The 20515-nt window shown below is 41.1% G+C and overlaps 1 protein-coding gene across 3 annotated transcripts in view; it reads right to left on the bottom strand.

Annotated features, from left to right (window-relative positions):
* The window catches only part of dock8 (dedicator of cytokinesis 8), a 93741-nt gene that overhangs the window by 71033 nt on the left and 2193 nt on the right, over positions 1-20515 (bottom strand). For 2 of the 3 annotated variants that reach the window (XM_061671898.1, XM_061671899.1), the window contains exons 2-3: positions 7567-7666; positions 439-614 (exon numbers count right to left, since the gene is read on the bottom strand). In XM_061671898.1, coding sequence (XP_061527882.1) covers positions 439-614; positions 7567-7666 — 276 coding nt within the window. Of the gene's footprint in view, positions 1-438; positions 615-3268; positions 3321-7566; positions 7667-20515 lie in introns of those variants that run through there. The other variant, XM_061671900.1, reaches the window with a different exon arrangement.

Raw genomic sequence — 20515 nt, 5'->3', positions numbered from 1 at the left:
AAACCTACAGTATGTTTGATGTTTTAATGAGATGTCCTTAAATGATTGGCAAAGATGAATATTTCTGCTATGGTAAATGGGCTTGCATTTGTATTGCGCTTTTCTACCTAAAAGGTACTCAAAGTGCTTTAAAGGTCCAGTATTTTGGCTACTTCAACATCCATAGAGTGACTCGCTAATATTGACTTAGAATAAAAGTGTAAATACTACTAATACTAATACTACTAATACTACTACACCTACTAATGAAGCAGCATCAGGAGCAACTGGGGGTTCAGTATTTTGCTCAAGAATACTTGGACATGGTCACAGGGGCTGTGGATTGAACCCACAACCTTTCAGTTGAGATACGACCAGTCTACCACTTGAACCATGCCGCCCTAACATGCACCAAGCATAATTCCTCCGCTGTCTCACGTATGTGGGGCAGCAACCTACCCATCATGAGGGACGGGGTGCCGGACAGTGCGACACTCCTTCTCCACCAGGTTCACCTTCAGGTCGTCGTCAGGGAAGTCGCCGAGCTCCTGCATTAGGGCGGATTCCCCGCTTCGGAGCTGCGACATCAGGAACTCCTCCAGGTCCAACGGATCCACTGCGTCATAGGATTGCGGCTGAAGAACCGAATCGAAATGTTTAGGACAAACAGAACTAAATATACTTATAGTCTTCATAAAACTCATTTTGGACAAATGTACTGTATGCTTCCAGGTAGCACTGTGCACTAGTGGATAGCATGCCAGTCAGTCTCATGGCACATACAGTACAGCATAGACAAACCAATCACATTCACATTCACACCTATGGATAATTTGGAGTCTTCATTGAACCTAGCATGCTTTTTGAGGGGAATATGGGGAGGAAGCCTGAGTAAATGGAGAAAACCCACGCATGCACAAGGAGAACATAAAAGCTGTGATTTGAACCCATTTGAATGTACAAAAAAATAGTCCACAGTGCTGCCCTGTTCAATATACCAACAAACATTCATCACTTTTACTAAAACCAGGTTACATTAGTTATCAGTCGAGGGATCCATTTATTAGGGCTGCAAAAAACACAGCACTTGACTATTCTAAAAGGCTATTTTCTGCTACCTGTCCAAAAACCAAACTGGAACAAAGTGGCCTGCATTGGACAGATGAGTCTATTTGTAGCTCAAACCTCTAACAGCTAATACTACAATTCACAGTCACTCTTCCTGTATGTTCTGCAGGGCTTGGATCATAGCGTCCAAAATTATCCACAAACACAATGAACTTAACTCCTTGTGGCACTGAAACGAACACTACAGAAGTGGGAGCCAATAAATAAAGTTGCTTTTGTAACAAAAACCAGAAAAAATGGATGCAAAAATTAGCAGGCTGATGAGAACAAGAATGAATGATGTTGAATATACAGCATCCATACAGTGAACACTTGACATCCTCAGGAAGCATCAAAAGATTATGTTACCGCGTGAGTTTTGGCTTTTTTTTGCCTTTTGTGTGATAATTGAGTATATTTGAATAAGTATGATTTTTTTTACTCACCTTTATAATTAGCCTTATGCATTCATTATTAAAGTTAATAGTGTTTCATGGGCTAATAATAACATAGGGTACATCATTTTAGTGTTAAAATAGTAATTTGGGAACAGTTTGACACCCTGGAACATATTATTTTCATTTACATTAATCTCAATGGGGAAAACAGTTTTTAAATCCGAACAAATAGGAGCTCGATTCAACCTTAGAGTTACCCTGTGCTTTAAAAAATACTATTTAAGTTGTTAATTGAAGCGCGGCTGGTTTCTACAGCGGTCATCATAAATGAGTACACCCCAACAGATATGCTAGAAGACAGAGTGTCCTTCCAGAACCAATACTTTCCTATGACGGACCGTACTAGAAAATATTCAAATGAGATGTGAAGATGTGCATACGCAAAAATGTAATTTTTTTCAACAAATTAAATGAACGTTGCAAAAATAATTGCACTCAAGGTCTAGCAAAGCTGCATTTTATATTAGATAAATTCTAATTCACGACATTCTTTCAATATTAACAGCGCTTCTCATATTTTTACACTTAGGATAACTTGTGATTTAAAACATTGCGCGCATAGTAAGTCACTGGTTTATGATGGCCTCGATTTGACCCTGGACCAAACCATATTTATTACTGCACCAAACCCCAATGAGTCTACTAATCAGAATTCTTAAATTGTTCATGTCAAAGCTTACTTTTCAAAGGTGCTGTACTCATTCATGTTGATCACTGTAGGTGATGGGAAATTTAGGATGTACCATCCATCCATCCATCCATTTTCTGAGCCGCTTCTCTTCACTCGGGTCGCGGGCGTGGCTGGAGCCTATCCCAGCTATGATCGGGCAGGAGGCAGGGTACACCCTGAACTGGTTGCCAGCCAATCGCAGGGCACATACAAACAAACAACCATTCGCACTCACATTCACACCTACGGGCAATTTAGAGTTGTCAATTAACCTACCATGCATGTTTTTGGGATGTGGGAGGAAACCGGAGTGCCCGGAGAAAACCCACGCAGGCACGGGGAGAACATGCAAACTCCACACAGCCGGGGCCAGGAATTGAACCCCAGTCCTCAGAACTGTAAGGCAGACGCTCTAACCAGTCGTCCACCATGCCGCCGATGTACCATTAGATAAAATAAAAATAGGCTACAAATGGAATGGTAAAAATATCAACGAGTTAGCAGACTGAGAAGAGAGAGAAATGACTGCAGGAACATAACATGATGAGTCACTGCTCAACCCAACAATTGAGCGCCAAGCAAATTCCATTTACCTACAGACGTGTTGCTGCACATCAGTCCACCCAAGGGCATGTTTTTCAGCAGCAAATTTCAACAGAAGGGGTAAGAATTAATGTTCAAGGGGTAGACCATTAGGAACAGACGCAACCCTAAACTACTTTTATGAAGACAACACTGTCTGCATAGTGGCGGCAGCCTCTGTTTCAAGTGTGGCGGCAAACTAGAACAAATGAATGCAAATATATGCATGCCTCTGATCAATGCACGTTGCTATGTGGAACCAACACAGTCTCTTACGATGTAATGTCTGTGTATTGACCCAGCATAAAAAGGTTAAGCAAAACTCAGGAAAAGTCTGCTAAAATAGTGCAATACATAAAATTTAGTAAGATCAATTAACAAAATGTGATCATTTCAACAACTGAAGTAGCAACTAAACAATTTTAGTGCGGTCATCCTTTTATGTGCTAATAGAGAAATCCTGTTCACTTACCCTGCCGACAAATGAAAAGTGAACCAAAAGGGGAAGCTTGCAAAATGGCGCATGCCGGATATGAAACGTGACAGATTGCACCTACACTGTATGGTGCTGGCAGCTTTTCAATGAAACTAAGCCACGATGCAGATCCTCTTAAATATTATGCTTGTATTCTTAGAAGCTGAAAAGTGCAGTGGATCAGAGATCAGCATTATAAAAAAATGCATTTTTGGCACTGCATAAAGATTTTAAATTGAGCCTTGAACCCACCAAACATGTGATTTGAGACAAACCACAACAGGATGTGACATCAGCAGGCGCTCCCTGCGTCCGTTAACTGAAACTTCAAATGCGCACAAAAACATATGCAACTTTTCTTTTTAATTTCACCTGACATGAATCTGTTTGCGGCAGTACGTGGCCGCAGTGGATAGCACATCTACCTCACAGTTGTGAGAAACTGGGTTCGAATCTCTGTTCCAGCATTCCTATGTGTATATTCTCCCTGTGTTTGCGTGGGTTTTCTCCGGGTAGTCCGGCTTCCTCCCACGCTGGTTCAAGACTCTAAACTGTCAATAGGTGTAAAATGTGAATATGAATGGTTGTTTGTCTATATGTGCCCTGCGAATGATTGGCAACCAGTTCATGGTGTACCAAGCCATTCACCCAAAATCTGCTGGAATAGGCTCCAGCTCACCCGCAATCATACTGTAGTGAGGGGCAAGCACTATAGAAAATTTATGGATGGATTTGTTTGTCATGTGAGGTGGAGAAAAAAAGAGCCATGGAAGGAATTTAAAAAAACAAACAAACAGGGAAACTATCATCCCAAAGATTATGGTATTAAAAAATCCCTCTCCAGCATCCCAAATCCGGCCATATTAAAGATTTGCCTGTGTAAACTGCAAGGTAGGCAGACCCCCATCCACCCTCACTCCTGACCCATTTCCCAAGCAGGTTAGGGATTAACCGTGTTGCAGGGCGCCGTGAGCTGGGAAATAGATGAATGGTGCGCGGCGTACTCCTTAAAGCCAGTCAGCTGACTCGTTCAAGGACCTTCACTGGGGAGGGGGGTATCAAAGGCATGGAGCACAGTCAGTCGGTGATAGTGAGTGTCAGGAGCGTTGCCTCAGAGCTTTGGTAAACTCAGTCTGCGCGAGCAAGATGTAGGTCGATGAATGTGGGGAGGAAGGACAAGAATAGAAAATAAAAGTGTGAAGAGAGGATTCACAAGAGTGAGAGTAGGAACAAATCCCTCTGACGGATTACTGCGTATCATCCCGTCAGCTTCACAGAGCCCCAGTCGCTTAGCTTGTCACCGACTTTACAGCAGACGGGATCTCCCAAGCATGTAAAAGTACAACTACGCTTTTAAAGAGGGCTACATATGTAGTGATTTTTAACATCTTAACCGATTTTTATAAAATGTGACAGACCCGACACATGGAAAAAAACTGTCAACTACTTGTATGTGATTACTGTTCCAGATGACCAACACAGTCACAACCAAAACAAAGATCCTCCACTGACAATCACATTAAGTCTCCTCCCCCAAACCAAGAGTCTGTCGTAGTACCAAGATTGACCTGTGAGGAGGCAGCATGATCCCACAGGGCCTCCAGACTGCCAGGAAATACAATGAAGAAAAAGTAGCAGTAGAAGAAGAAATGGCTATCGTTACATTTCACGTCACAATCGCGGAGTCTGTGGATCGTTGTCGGTTTCGACCACAAACGCAAGCATTTGCTACCAGCAGATCCAAGAGGGTGGGGGGGGGGGATAATATATACATATCACGCCCAGCACACTGTACAGCACAGGATAATCACTCTTACAATTGATGATAGGGACTTTCAGCCTTTAACCCTGAACAGGTCGCCATCCAATCGTAGGGCACATATATACAAACAATCATTCATACCAGGGGTGGGTAAAAACATCAATTCATCAGTGCACTGCAATACTTCCCCACGCAATCAAATATCAATTCAGCAACTCCTCAAAATCAAGTCACCTCATAGCCAGGGGCGGGGGGCACTTTGCGTGTGATTCGTGTTGTATGGACAGAAGCTGCACTCGACCAAACAACAACAAAATGGCGAATAAACCAAGCAGCAGCAGCAGCAGCGACTTCTACTTTTAAATCTGACATATAGGTCCCTTCCCCTGTAATCCAGAACACAGAAAATGGACAAAAGACACTCATACCACGATACTCAATACCAACACAAAAATACGTCAGAAGTCGCTATCCCGAAGCTGTACACAGAGTTAAGACAGGAGTTTTGGAGTCATTGCAGTCGGCAGACACAGTGAATGACCCTACGTACAAACTATCACTTTTCATTTCATTTCTAACGATGGGGAATTAGTGCCAAATGTTCTAGAGACTACAGCCCTGCATGAAAGCCACACAGGGAGCAATAGAGCGAAGTTGTTGACAGAGGCAATAAAAAAATGGGGTTTAACGATGAAAGTACCGACAATTGTCAACTGTCAATTTCCAAAAACATGCTACTTAATTAGCTATTACTTAAAAACCCTACACATAAAAATAGTAACTCTAACAAATAAGAAATATTGCTGAAGTAGATATGCACTTTACTTTTTCAATACAGAGCTATTATCATGTTTACTTTTGTACTCCATATGCACAAAAGTTATTGTGCACATTTTTTAATTTTACTATAATTCCCAAGAGGAAACAAATATTGTTTAAGTCTATATGCACTTTACCTTTTCAGTGTTTACACATAACTGCCATGTATTTTTACATTAGTACTCCATGTGCACAAATAAGTGCACTAAAAACTTTTATTTTCATGTTTCATTGCCTACAAAATGTGACGTCATGTAAACAGGTCGTATGTCACACCAAAAATAAATATTTTGTCAAAATTTACTCTTAATTATTTGTGCATTTCTAGTTCTTACTAAATCGAGAGAGAATTTAAATCAATATTGAATCAAATCGTAACCTAAATAATCAAAACTAAATCGAATCGTGAGGGTCTTAGCAATGCCCAGCCCTAATTCATACTCACATTGACACCAACCGGCAGTTTAGAATCTCCAATAAACCTAACGTATGTTTTTCGAGCGTGGAAGGAACCCGGACTACCTAGAGAACATGTAAACTCGAGGTTTGCACCCAGAACTGTGAGGCAGATATGCTGACCACAAGTATAACGTACTCCCAGACTCTTAATAAAATTATTGAAAATATGGGGGTGCCTTGAGATATCATCATACGAGTGCCCAGATTTACGGGTTTCTCGAGATACGAGCTGTCACTTAACCGATTTTGCAAATTTTGAGATACGAGTGCGCTTTAGATTGCCACCACATTTCCTTGCAGTGGAAGGACAATGTCGGTTGGTGGCGGTAATGTGCCATTAAGCTCGTTTGCCAACTGCCAATAGACCCCACAAAAGAACAAGGAAAAAAATAAATACAACATACAAAAATCGCATTTTCCGTGTTTGCAGATTTCAGGAGAGCAAATGTTACCACTGTGTTTTTATACTATTGATTGCAATTTTTCTTATGAAAAAAAAAAAGAAAAGAATTAAAATATCTCAAGGCACCACTGTATCATTGAATAGGAGATTGTTTAATTTGGTTTAGGATGTGAATCTATCCATCCAGCCATCCATTTTCTGAGCCGCTTCTCCTCACAAGGGTCGCGGGCGTGCTGGAGCCTATCCCAGCTATCATCGGGCAGGAGGCGGGGTACACCCTGAACTGGTTGCCTGCCAATCGCAGGGCACATACAAACAAACCATTAGCACTCACATTCACACCTACGCGCAATTTAGAGTTTTCAATTAACCTTTCACAGAAAAACTAAACACTCTTGACGCCAATGACAAATCCATTCTTTCATGATTGATTTATTTGATTAACATCCATTTTGTACCAAGCAGCCAGAATAGAGACGGATCCAACACTTTCGTCACTATACAACAGCCACATCATAATTCAATTCCATTCCAGTTCAATTGTTATCATCGCACACACAAAAAACACAAAAATCTCAAGAAAAAGCAGAACAAACTAAATTAAGAGTTCATCCTTTAGATGCTCACTGAGCTAAAGTCACATGAGATTTGCTGACGTTATGCACTACGACGTTTGACTTTGAAGTTTTTTGTGACATGTGAGGCCACTGTAGTCCTTTTGTTGTCATGCAGTGTGTTGTAATTTCCATTACAAACAATGCATGCATGCATTCTTATTTATATTAATAAGAGTCACGTGTGAATGTGACATTTGAATAACATGACAAACAGTGGATGGAAAGCAACACTCACCACAGTGAGGTACGTCGTGGTCGAAGCGTTGGAGTTTGTCCTTCTATGATAATAGCCATAGTTGCCACTGAAGTTTCGCCTGATCTCTGCAGAGGAATGCCTGGAATTATAGCATGGAGGCACGGGCAATGTTAGAATACCAATGTACTGAAAATTGTGGATTTTCAAATCATTTGTATTCAAACACAAATCCAACATTGTTTAAAATCATTATTTTTGCATATTTCAAGCAACAGGCACGTCATGGAACTAATTAGCACTACAACTCTAACTCCACCATTGTTCCCACTCGCATTTGGTTGAATTGCTCATCCATGGTGATTCCATTCACATTATTGTTCCCCTCATACTACAAAAGTACACAACTCTGTGGAGGCTTTGTCGTGTAGGCACCCCGTGGAATGAATACAGGACCCTGATTTAAGGGTCAGGCTTCAGCAGAAAATCGACACGACGTTGCAATGGAGGGTTGCATTCAAAGACACTGGGAGGATACAGTGGCTGTGTATGTGCGGTTGCAATACCAAACAAGGGGCAGCCCAGAGAATGAAAATTAAAAAAAAAGTGAGGCAATTTCTTGTAGTTCTCCTCTACGCTTCCGCTAAATATATGCAATGGTTTGGACACTCTTTATAAAACAGAAGGGAAATGCACAACCCATTGTAAAAAATGTTTTTACAAGGACTTTTATTATGAATTAAATGAATCAGCATAATTTGCTTTGAGAAAGATGAGTTCAACTTTGGAGGCTCCACTGTATTTGCACACACAGTAAAAGCTGGCACATGGAAGGGGAGGGTTTACTTTTTATATCCACGGTACAGTACAATAAGGGCAGGCCATGCCAATGTTGAACCCACACTGCAGCACCGCCCACTTGTCCATGTTAATGGCTGGTTCCAAATATACAGTACATGTAAGACGGTGTGCGATGCCAAAGTGTTGCTAATTACCACTATAAGCTCAGTCCAAAATAGAGGAGTACCAGTATGTCAACGCCACTCAAGCACCTTACTCATGATGTATCATAAGATTTAAATAAAGTCAATTGGGAAAATGTAAGTGTATTTGATATACCAGGGGGAAAAATGGCCACTTACATGTCTGACTACAGGTGCAACAATAAATGGCTTAATCGACAAATAAATTGATCAAATTAACCCACAACTATTTTGATAATCGATTAATTGCTAAGAGACAATAACGTTGATTGTTTTTGTCCAAATCCTCGAATTTCTGTAGTCATCCATGAAAACAAACATGAAAACTGTTTAATCAAAATAAGATATTTGCAAACATCTGCTTTTACTTTGGAAAATAATTATAAAACTCTTTGCCATTTTCTGACACGTCATGGACCAAACCAGACTGAACCCTAATTAATTTATGTTTGTGGATTTTCTACACTTTCAATTTGACATAATATCCTGATTCTGAGTAAAAGGGGTGGAAGTAAAAAATGTTTTTTTACTCGATTTATCAATTAATCGTATAATAAATAATGCACAGATTAATCGATTATAAAAATAATCATTAGCTGTAGCCCCTATATCTGACATTCTAAAGTCTTACAATAAAGTGGAACGTATCAGAGACCATACTTCATCTACAACGGTGATTTCTACCAAAACTGTCAGGAAAAAGAATCCACTAAAGTCGCACAAAACCTGAAATAGCCATTATATAAGACCTCGGCAATAAAATTAGGTTTTGTTTTTTCTGTGACTTTCAATCATTTTTTGCAAATTATTCCAAAAGATGGACCAGCCTCGACAAGGAGTGTTAAAAGAAGAGCAATGTGAGAAGAGAAGAATCCACATTCGCATTATGCCTTTGTCATACATCTTAATAAACAAGGCTTATTTCTGCACTTGTATAACGGTTTATAATTCTTACATGTTACTTAAAACATTTATTGTAGCGTTTGTGATGGTGACAGGCACCTCGGGCAGATTATTACTCTTTCCATTATTTCCTATTGTGTTGTAGTTTTCGATCTTAGATGTTCCTCTGTACAATCTCTCTGTTTTATTGTGATGTCACACGTGTTCCACTTACAAACAACGTCATGTGTTACTCAAGACATGTTATATCCAAGAAGGTGGGGACACAGAACTTTCAGAGCAAAGTCCAATAGTAAAGCTGCATTTTATGTAAACATAACTGTCATTTGAAACCCACAAATGAAGACAGGCAAGGAGCATTAAAATAATGTTTGGGGAAAAAAAAAAAAAAAAAAGACTAAAACCAAAACAAAACAAACTGCATGTCCGGTCACATACAAAACTCCTGAACAAACATGTTTTTAAGCCATAATTGATGCGAAAAAATGGACAGATTAAAGCAGAAAAGAGAAATTAACACTCGAACCTCACCTTTTAAAACTTTCTGTACACAAACATGTAAAGAAATACACCTAACCCTAAATCGTTAAGGCTTGCATTAAGGCTTAATGCAATACAACTGAGCTGTGGATCCTGAAGAGGTTTGAATGTGTGACACAGGCAAAACAGCAGAGACTGAATTCCCATAGGAAAAATTGTAATTTAATAAATCCATTCCAAAACCTTTACTAACTGCACAGACAATGTTTTAATCAGCATTTTGGCATCCTTAATGGCCTTATATGTGAAAAAAAAGATGTCAAACATTGCGACAAGTCCTAGCAGTTAACGTCTGCTTTCTGGTGCACATTATTCTTCTCTAGTCACATTATTCTTCTCTTAACACCCCACCAAGTTAAATCTTTTGAAGTTCTTTGAAATGAGCCCCAGTGAGGTACGTTGCGCTCTTGTAACGTCACACATGAATGAGGATTTTTGTGCAACTTTTTGAGTTTTATTTTTTTTCCCCCCAAAGAGGACATTCAAATTTGGAGGCACTATCACAGTTCTTCTGCTGTTGTTTCTCCGACATTCAAGCCTTTATGATCACTTGTAAATCTTTGAGATGGGAGGATGATGGCTTAATTATCCTTAATTATAAAATGGTAGACAACCTATGGACTGTAAGACTTGAACTCACTAGTTTCACTTTTATGCAGCGACTTAGCAAACACAATAGAAAACCGAACGTCTTTTCTGGCCCCGAAGGGTTTATTGATCAGTGACTGTGCTGAACTTGTATACACTGCAATTCAAACCTCATAAAATGTTTTTAACACTCCACTTCTAAAAGGGACAAGCCCTCACCCTAAAACCACAAACTACACTACAAATATCCCACCTATACATTACACAGCAATAACCAAGACAAAGCCCTTACATAGCCATGTCACTACAAAACTTAAACTGAATATAAAAGTATCATTTGCCTGTGCACGAGCATATTCACAAGCACACCCTCTGCGGTCGTCTGCTCCCATTCAAAACACAAAGTGTGTGGCTATAAAAAGAGCAGGCAAGTAAAACGGTAATCAGGCCTTGCCAGCAGCACACAGGCATTATTTCATCACAGCACACAAGCAGCCTGAGACCATTGTCTTCATTGGATCGTGCTGTCCTTTGGCTGGAAACCCCCCTCAAACGGAGATTTACTGGGCAGTGATTAGGACAATTCAACATGAACCAATGTTCTGCTAATTTTGTTGATTAAAATGTTGGATAAAAGTGTAGTAAACTATATTATATTGGAAAGATAATAACGTGATGACACTGATTGTGCAATAGTAAAGAAGCAAATACAATGCAAAGAGTTATGTGTTGAATCATTCTGCTGTGTCAGCCCGGTCTTGGATGTCAGGGTCTAAGATCCCTGAGAATGACCACTAAGTCATTTCCCAGACGGCTCTCTCTCAGCTCGATGATGTCGTCCCAAAATAAAACCTGATTGCAGCCAAGCAGTTTCACACTGGCAGCTCAGGCTGCAACTGTGCAGGACATGTCCAAAATGTTTTTTTAAGACATTAACTTAAATAACGGGACGATTGGACCAGGACAAATGAGAGACTGCAACTAATGATTAAGTCAGGAAATAGTCACGAATATTGATGCCTGTCTCTAGGTGACATCATCAGACACAGTACACACCCAAAGACAATCCAATAAGTCAGTTTACTGTCCTATAAAACAATAACCCTGTAACATCATTACATCATCAAAATTGTGGTTCCTGTATTGTCGCACTGTACAATCCAGTTAATTTGTTACAAATAAGAGATTTTTTTTTTTTTAATATGTTAGGAAGTGGAAAGATAACGGTGCTGCTTTTGGATTCAGGCAAACTGGTTTGGCAACAACCACTTAGGGATGAGCAGAATAATCAAACAATTGGTCAACTGTTTATTTGGTTACTGATTAATCGCATCTTGAAGCCACTGAGGCAAAAATGGAGTGCACTACCTGGCACTGAACAGCAGTGGAGCTGTTGATTCATTCTCAACTATTTTGCAATCTAAAGCACAGTACACACTACACACATTAGGGGTGGGTAAAAATATCGATTAAACAATGCATTGCACAACTTCCCTCCCCAATTCAATTTCGATTCAGCAAATCTGAATCAATTCACCTCCTGGCCAGTGAGAAGCGCTTTGCGTGTCATTTGTGTTGTATGAACAGTCAAAAAGTGGACCAATGAAGCAAAGATGGAACTTCAAAGCTGTTTAGACTGCACAGACTGGAGTGTCTTTGAAAATTCAGCTGGCAGCCTGGATGAATATACGGACACTGTCACATCCTATATCAGTTTCTGTGAAGAGGTTTGTGTACCAACAAAATCATTTCGGACATTCAACAACAACAAGCCGTGGTTCACTGCTAAACTTAAGCAGCTTCGCCAAGCTAAGGAAGATGCATATCAGAGCGGGGACAGGGCCCTGTATAATCGAGCTAGAAACCAGCTTACTAAAGAAATTAACATTGCAAAGAGGATCTATGCAGCAAAGTTGGAAAAACAGTTTAGCGCGAACGACTCGAAATCAGTCTGGCGTGCATTCCAATCGCTGACTAATTACAAGCGACGATCCCCCCAAGCTGAGAACAATAGCACACTAGCCAACGACTTGAATACCTTCTATTGCAGATTTGAAAAGGACAGTTTCACTCCACACACCAACCCGGCCGCACCCGCGACCACAACCACACCTCTGACTTCTGGGTTAACCATCCATGAACAGGATGTGAGACGCATCTTCAAACAACAGAAGATTAACAAAGCAACAGGACCGGACCATGTGTCCCCATCCTGCCTCAAAGTCTGCGCGGACCAGCTCGCTCCAGTCTTCACTCAGATCTTGAACAGATCTTTGGAAATGTGCGAAGTTCCATCCTGCTTCAAACGCTCCACCATCATTCCAGTCCCCAAGAAACCTGCAATCTCTAGTCTGAATGACTACAGGCCTGTCGCTTTGACATCTGTGGTCATGAAGTCCTTTGAACGTCTCGTGCTGGACCACCTCAAGAGTGTCACAGGTCCCCTGCTGGACCCCCTGCAGTTTGCCTACCAAGCGAACAGGTCTGCGGATGATGCAGTCAACATGGGACTGCACTTCATCCTAGAACACCTCGACAGTGCAGGGACCTACGCGAGGATCCTGTTCGTGGACTTCAGCTCAGCGTTCAACACCATCATCCCTGAACTCCTTTCAACCAAGCTTCTCCAGCTCAGCGTCTCACCTGCCATCTGCCAGTGGATTTACAGCTTTCTGACGGGCAGGACACAGCAGGTCAGGCTGGGGGAGGCAACCTCATCCACACGCAGCATCAGCACTGGGGCGCCCCAAGGTTGTGTCCTCTCTCCGCTGCTCTTCTCTCTCTACACGAACGACTGCACCTCAGCGAACCCGACTGTCAAGCTCCTGAAGTTTGCAGATGACACCACTGTCATCGGCCTCATCAAGGACGGTGACGAGTCTGCATATCGACAGGAAGCGGAGCGGCTGGAGCTGTGGTGCGGGCGACACAACCTGGAGCTGAACACGCTCAAGACGGTAGAGATGATCGTGGACTTCAGGAGGCATCCTTCGCCACAGCTGCCCCTCACGTTGTCCAGCTGCCTTGTGTCAACCGTCGAGACCTTCAAGTTCCTGGGAATTACAATCTCTCAGGACCTGAAGTGGGCGAACAACATCAACTCCGTCCTCAAAAAGGCCCAGCAGAGGATGTACTTCCTGCGGCTTCTGAGAAAGCACGGCCTGCCACCGGAGCTGCTGAGACAGTTCTACACAGCGGTCATCGAATCGGTCCTGTGTTCTTCCATCACAGTCTGGTTTGGTGCTGCTACAAAAAAGGACAAGCTCCGACTGCAACGGACAATCAAAACTGCTGAAAGGATTGTCGGTAACCCCCTACCCACCATTGAGGACTTGCACGCTGCCAGAACTAAGACAAGGGCGTGCAAAATCCTCTCGGACCGTCTGCACCCCGGTCACCAGCTCTTCCAGCTCCTTCCCTCAGGTAGGCGCTGCCGATCAACGCTAACTAGAACTAGTAGACATTCCAACAGCTTCTTCCCTCTTGCGATCAACTTCTTAAACACCTAACCTATAATTCCATTACAACAAGCTGGCAATTTTTTGACTTGAGTTCGTTGTCACATTTCTGTGGGGCCAATTATTTATTACTTGTGCACTCACTGTAGTTGTCTCGCCATGCTGCACTATTTGCATATACTGGCCACTCATGCCAGAGTAGCATCTGCTCCATTTGCACACTGATTGAGGAGTATCTGTAACATTTGCACAACCGACATTGTCCCAGATGATCGCACTACTTGTCACTTTAAACCGCATACACTCCTTGAAGTCTCAGCGCCCTTTGCACAATGGTCATTGCACCGGACTATTGCAATATTAGTCGTTCGAACTGCTCTAAGTGCTAGAGGACTCTGCATCTTTTTGCACAATTGTTTTTTGTCAATGTCTTTATGTCCCCAAAGTGTTCTGTAAATTGACTGTTTGTTGTACTAGAGCGGCTCCAACTACCGGAGACAAATTCCTTGTGTGTTTTGGACATACTTGGCAAATAAAGATGATTCTGATTCTGATTCTGGAAAGCCGCATTTGGCCAAACAACAACAAAATGGGGACTAAAGCAAGCAGCAGCAGTAAAGCGAGAGACTTCTAATTTTAAATCTAACATTTGGGCTCATTTTGGATTCCCGTGTAAATCTGGAACACGGGAAATGGAGAAAAGATACTACAACCACAATACGCTAAGGATTTCTGTTTTGGGGCTCCTGTGTGGAGTTTGCGTGATCCCTCCCTTGCTTGTGTGGGTTTTCTCCAGGTACTAGGATATATAAAATGGATGGATGGATTGATGAGACATGTTCACATTATTTCCCAAATGGATGACTACACTGTATTGAATATAAAATACATATAGAAAGAAAAACAGTGCCTCTTCTATCCCTGATGCTGAGGAACTACAATGCTGTCACTCAATCCAGAGAATATGTAATGGCTTATTTGACATTAAAGCATGACAAAGATGCCCCCCAAAGATGCATGAAAAAGAGGTCAATAACACTGTCACACTTAAAACTATACAAGTCACAAGCACTGTAAGATGGCCAAGTTGTACTAATTCAAATATTTACTTGTGTTTCTAGAACCAGCACCGAAGTTTCTTCTCTCCCCCAATAGCAGCTAATTTTGTTGCGTCACACTATCCTACACTGCAGGCCTGCACTTGCTGTGTGTGCACATGCTGTGTTTCTGTCAGCATTTCTGCAAATGTTGCGCAAACCTTCCTGAATATGTGACAGGCACCCCCCCCCCCCCCCCCCCAACCCCCCTTACGCCCTCTTACTGCTACATTCTGATTGGATGTCTGAATGGGAAACTCTGCTCTTGATTATCAGTATTTATTATTCGTATGTGTCAATCCTCGCATCCTACGTCAGCTGGGATAGGCTCGTGCCAGAATGGAAGGATGGAATTTAACACTTCAGAGCATGTGCTTATGAGGTTTGTTCAAAGAAAGTAATATACATTAATTAGTAGAAAAAAAGAGCTGAAATGTTTTAATTATTAACGATGCAGAATATGTGCCATATTCGTGGAGTGTGCCATTTTAATGGAGGGGGTTGCTCATAAGGACTTGATTACATTTCCTTGATCAACAACGGAGGAAATGAACAATTGTTGTTTCAAATATTTTTGAATGTTTGAATTTCTAGCTAAATGTTCCGACCTCCAGTTTCGATTGCAGAGATTTTGTATGGAGCAGAAAAATACTGCCTTGAGGAGTTGCCATTCTGCATCCCAGCCGACACTGGGCGTGGGGTGGAGTACAACATTAATTTTATTGTCTTCAATTTGCATGTTTTTGGAATGTGGGCAGAAGACAGAGTACCCAGAGAAAACTCACAAGCCGAGATTTAAACAAATAACCTCTTGACAGTGAGGCAGGCACCCAACAACTACCAAACCATCTTGCTGCTCAGAAAATAACCAAATATGAATTTTCCCATAGCCAAGGAAATTTTACAAATTGCCAAACAATGTTTACATAACGGAACCAAACTTGCTTGGTGGAAATGTGGCTTAATTGGCATTATTGTCAAATCTGAGGTGGGTGTCTCCTTCACGACGCAAGACCAGGCAAACCGCTTCCCCTCCCCCGAAAAAAGACCACCTTCAGTCATTTGATCCAAAGAGGAAGTCGAAGAATAACAGAGGGTGGTGGGGCGTTCATTTCAAGAGGATTGTGGCAGCGGGATGCCCTTGTTGTGTCTCATCCTATCATATGTCTCCAGACTTTAATGGGCCTTACTGCTATCAGCACCATCGTGGCTCAGCTTCCTGTCAGGGGCAGGCACGCACAAACACAGGAGTGATCCAAAATGACCAAAACAAATCTTAATGTCAAGTGAGTTTGATTCTTATAACATTTTGGGGTGTCTTTTTATGGCTTTTAATGAGAGCAAATCCCATGTAATGTAATCTGAATCCCTCCTTCACTGAAAAGGTATTCAACCGCAGAGGCCCCACATCCACAGCTGTCCTCACACCTGTCACCATATGTTCATGGTTACCGCCATGCTACTTCTCTTTACTTGCCAATACACATTGTGCTCCATTGCTTTAAACACTTCTTCTTTCTGCTTATGATGAAATAAAAAAAAAAAAATGTTTCCTGACAGAAAGCTGAAGTGAAACCAGAGCAGCATGATGCCTCCTATGTGCTGGATTCCCTTCCCAATGCATCTGGATGGGACTAAATGAGAATAGTCAGGATGTTTAGGGTCTATAAACATGTTGGATTCATTTAGTGACAACCGACACATCCTCCTTACGGGTGTGATTCATGTTTGTAATTAGTTGCACTGATTTGTAATTTGTAAACACTATAGAAGATGTGGGGGACTTGAGTCAAGTCAGACTTAAGTCGCCAATTTTAGTAGCGCCTGGTACTTGCTTCGCTCAAACTTATGAAAGACTGGACTTGACTTTGACTTGGTATTCAAGACTCGACTTGACAAGTCTGGGCTGTTTGCATTTGAAATTCTGCAATTTAAAGATAATGTGCCTTTTTTGTGGGGGGGGGGGGGGGGGGAAGGTTTTTTGAGTAGTGCGTGGCAATTTGGCAACTTACCACTATGCCATCATGCAGAGTGCCGAAGTGTCATGGAGGGAGCACTGAAGATTATTACCATTAAATTTGGATTCAAGGGTTATGTTTTTGAAAAAGTTGGTAAAAAGAGAATGGCTACATGCAAGGTTTGCAACTCAAAGACATGTGACACAACTGCTATGACATCTAACTTCATCTGTCACTGCAAAACCCACAAAGACACGTAAGCTACGTTAACTTCACAGTTTAGCTAACCAAAAGCTGGGTGAATATTCATTAAGCTAACTGCCGGTTATGTGTTTAATTGAGAGGACAATAAAGTCACAGACAATACGGAGAATGTTTTTGGAACCTTTAAAAAATCTTTGCGATTGTCAATGTTAGTGCAGCTTACTAACGCAAGTATAGGTAGAGTGCAACGTGAACAGTGTGCAAATATTTGGTGGACTGAGCAAAAATGTAGGACTTGACTTTTGGCTCGATTAACCAAGGAAATGACTTGATTTAACAGGGACTAGACTAGGGTTGAGCATCGTTTGAATTTGAGCGTTTCCGGTCCCGGTTCCGGTTCCTCATTTCGATTCTGGTTCCAAACGATTCTCGATACAGATTCTTTTAGGGGGCTGGGTCAAAAACGTTTGCATGGTTTAAATGTAGGGTGTCCAAATTATGCACATCCATTTTCTTAGCAGCCTGGAGAATAAACTAAAATGAACATTTGACTCTGGGATCTTTATAACCAGTGTCAATATCAAACCTATTAACTAAAAGGCAATGTGTGTTGGCTCTTACGTTGGTTGAAAGACTAAAATAAACGCTAAAAACCATCAGTATAAGAGTTTAACTTGTTAGTTGCCTCAATGTTGGCAAAGACGTATTTTATTGTTTCACTAACCCAATTGACTTCATTGAAGTTCCGCGAGGTGTAGCCTGAGGCTCGGAGCGGGAGCGAACGCGTCAGACTTCTAACATCGTGAAAGCCTACTTTGCACAATATAATCTTATTCCAAGTATTACACTGAGGTGACTGGTCATTTATTTTAACATAATTAAGAGACACTTTTGTTCGTCCCCGCTGGCGCTGTTGGGCACAAGCACGTCTTCGTGCACGTTTTTCATAGTGGACGTTTTTATTTGTTGGTTTTCGCTGCTTCTTGGTTGGTTTTCGCCACTTTCTTCTTCGGGGTCAGTGGACTGTAGGCATCAAAACTGGGAAACTAATGGGAGAGAACCGGAATGTTAGTCCCGGTTCCAATCTGTTCTCGATTTTCGAAGCCCAACCCTAGACTAGACTTTATGTGCCTGACTTTTGCCAAATTAATTTGGGAGTTACTTGAAACGTGAATGTTAAGACTTCAGACTTACTTCCAACTTACATATATGTGACTTACGCCCACCTCTGGAATACAGCCTGAAGAAATACTGCATTTAAAATAGATAAAAAAATTTACAAACAACAAATAATTTCCTTTATTTAACCAGTTAAGGCAATTGAGAACAGTTACTCATTTACAATGCCAACCTAGAGGCAATTTAGGGTTCAGTGTCTTGCCAAGGACACAGAAGGCAGTCGTATCCGGCATTCGAACAGTCGACCCGTCGGTGGACGACGCACTCCAAGACCTGAGCCACAGCCGCCCATTGATTCACGGCCGCTTATTAATCAATTAATTAGTTTTTAAGAATGCTGTCGATCGTGTGGAATTGATTGTCGATTAATGAATTGAGACAAAATTGGTGCATTACTTGGCTGCAACCAGGAGAGGCTGCTTCAACCTCAAAAAACGTGTTTGCAGTCGAAGAACATTATAGCGATAGAAATTTTTTTTTCTTTTGTTATGTTAAATTATTTTTAATTATATAATGAAAAAATATAGAAAATTATCAGTAATGTTTAATTAAAATTGTAATTTAATAATTTTCCCGATAGTCAATCAAGCCCAAATGCCTATCCACACAGAACCAAATAAAGTGCCTTGTTAGTTTGTTACTGTTATCATACAACTGCACAATTCATGACATAATTACACTAAGCTGATAATTAAATGTTTAATTGTGATTAAGAAGATCATTCCACTACCAATGAGTATATCATTGGCACGCGTCCTTGGCCTAACAGCACCGTGCAAGCAGCTGCTCTGCTGGCTCATCACTGGATTCAGGCTGTGGCCCACAAATCTCTCACATCCCTGTGCAGCTGAGCTCAACGCTGCACAGCAAAGCAATATCCTTGATGTGTCATGGATTATTTTTTTAAAATATAAATAAATAAATAAATGTCAGTGTGGTACATTCCTCCTGGAATGGATAGAGGATTGTACATGAATATGAAAACAGTGGCATGTGATCTGAGGACATTTTGTTATTTGTATGCAATTGTAACAACTAAATCTAACTGTAAGAGTAACTGTTATAAACAAAGCAAAAACAGCACATTCACAATATATAATAATAAACATGTTTGATTATTGCATCATACATTTGGTATGGCCTTATAAAACTAAAACGGCCCCTGATAGGAGAAACGTTATACCCCTGCAGTTCAGAAAGCAATGTGCTACCGTAAGAAAAATGTGTTGTTGTTTTTTTAGTTGAAGGTCCATTAACAAATGGCAAAAAAGGGGGATTAAGACAGTGCTGCTTATGCACTTTATACATGAATGTTACAGTAAGCACTTTGCTTACTCTCTCTCGCTCATGTTGGACCACCGTGTTGCAAAAGTGGAATGTGCAAACTTCTGCCAAGGCTGAACAATCCTTATTGGGATCAGCACCAAATGAATTTTTCCATGTCCTACTTCTTTTCGAATATGTATAATTTAACTACATTTTGTTTTTAATCTTATCTGTTTTGTTGTTCTTTTTTAAAAATATATTGCTCTTACATGTTCGAAATTCAAACTGTACCCTTCTATAGAGTCACACCTCTTGTATTTGCTGGAATTTTTTTATTACCATGAATGGATTCTTCACCGTGAGACTAACAGAAATGCTTGACATAACAGAATTTACAGGTGCCTTATTAACTCTTTGACATGTTTTTTTTTTGGTCATAATACCTTAAGTATCAAAAATTACAGCAAACCTTTCACCTTATTTGAGCCTGACTGAAATGACCCTGTCACATCCAAATGAGTCACTGTCCTGCTCGCCACTCTACAACTGGGCCAATGTCAAGTATGGCCTTCGCTACAACGACAAGACTAGGGGCAGAGCTACTTGTTAAACTCCTAAAAAGCTCGTGCAAACTGCATACAAGCCCTCGTACAAAAAAAGCTTTGATTTCAAGCAGGTGGCGCAAGCAAGAAAAACATCACCAAATGTCATGATTCAGCAGAATTCCGAATCGCTTGCCCAAACTCATTTTCATAAACATGCAGCGTTCAAAACCCTTGTTGTGTAATTTGACACTGGATTGGGTGGGCAAGCAC

Source organism: Phycodurus eques, chromosome 3, assembly GCF_024500275.1.
Source record: "Phycodurus eques isolate BA_2022a chromosome 3, UOR_Pequ_1.1, whole genome shotgun sequence".
Classification (NCBI taxonomy): Eukaryota; Metazoa; Chordata; class Actinopteri; order Syngnathiformes; family Syngnathidae; genus Phycodurus; species Phycodurus eques.
This window is presented reverse-complemented; position numbering and strand designations above follow the sequence as displayed.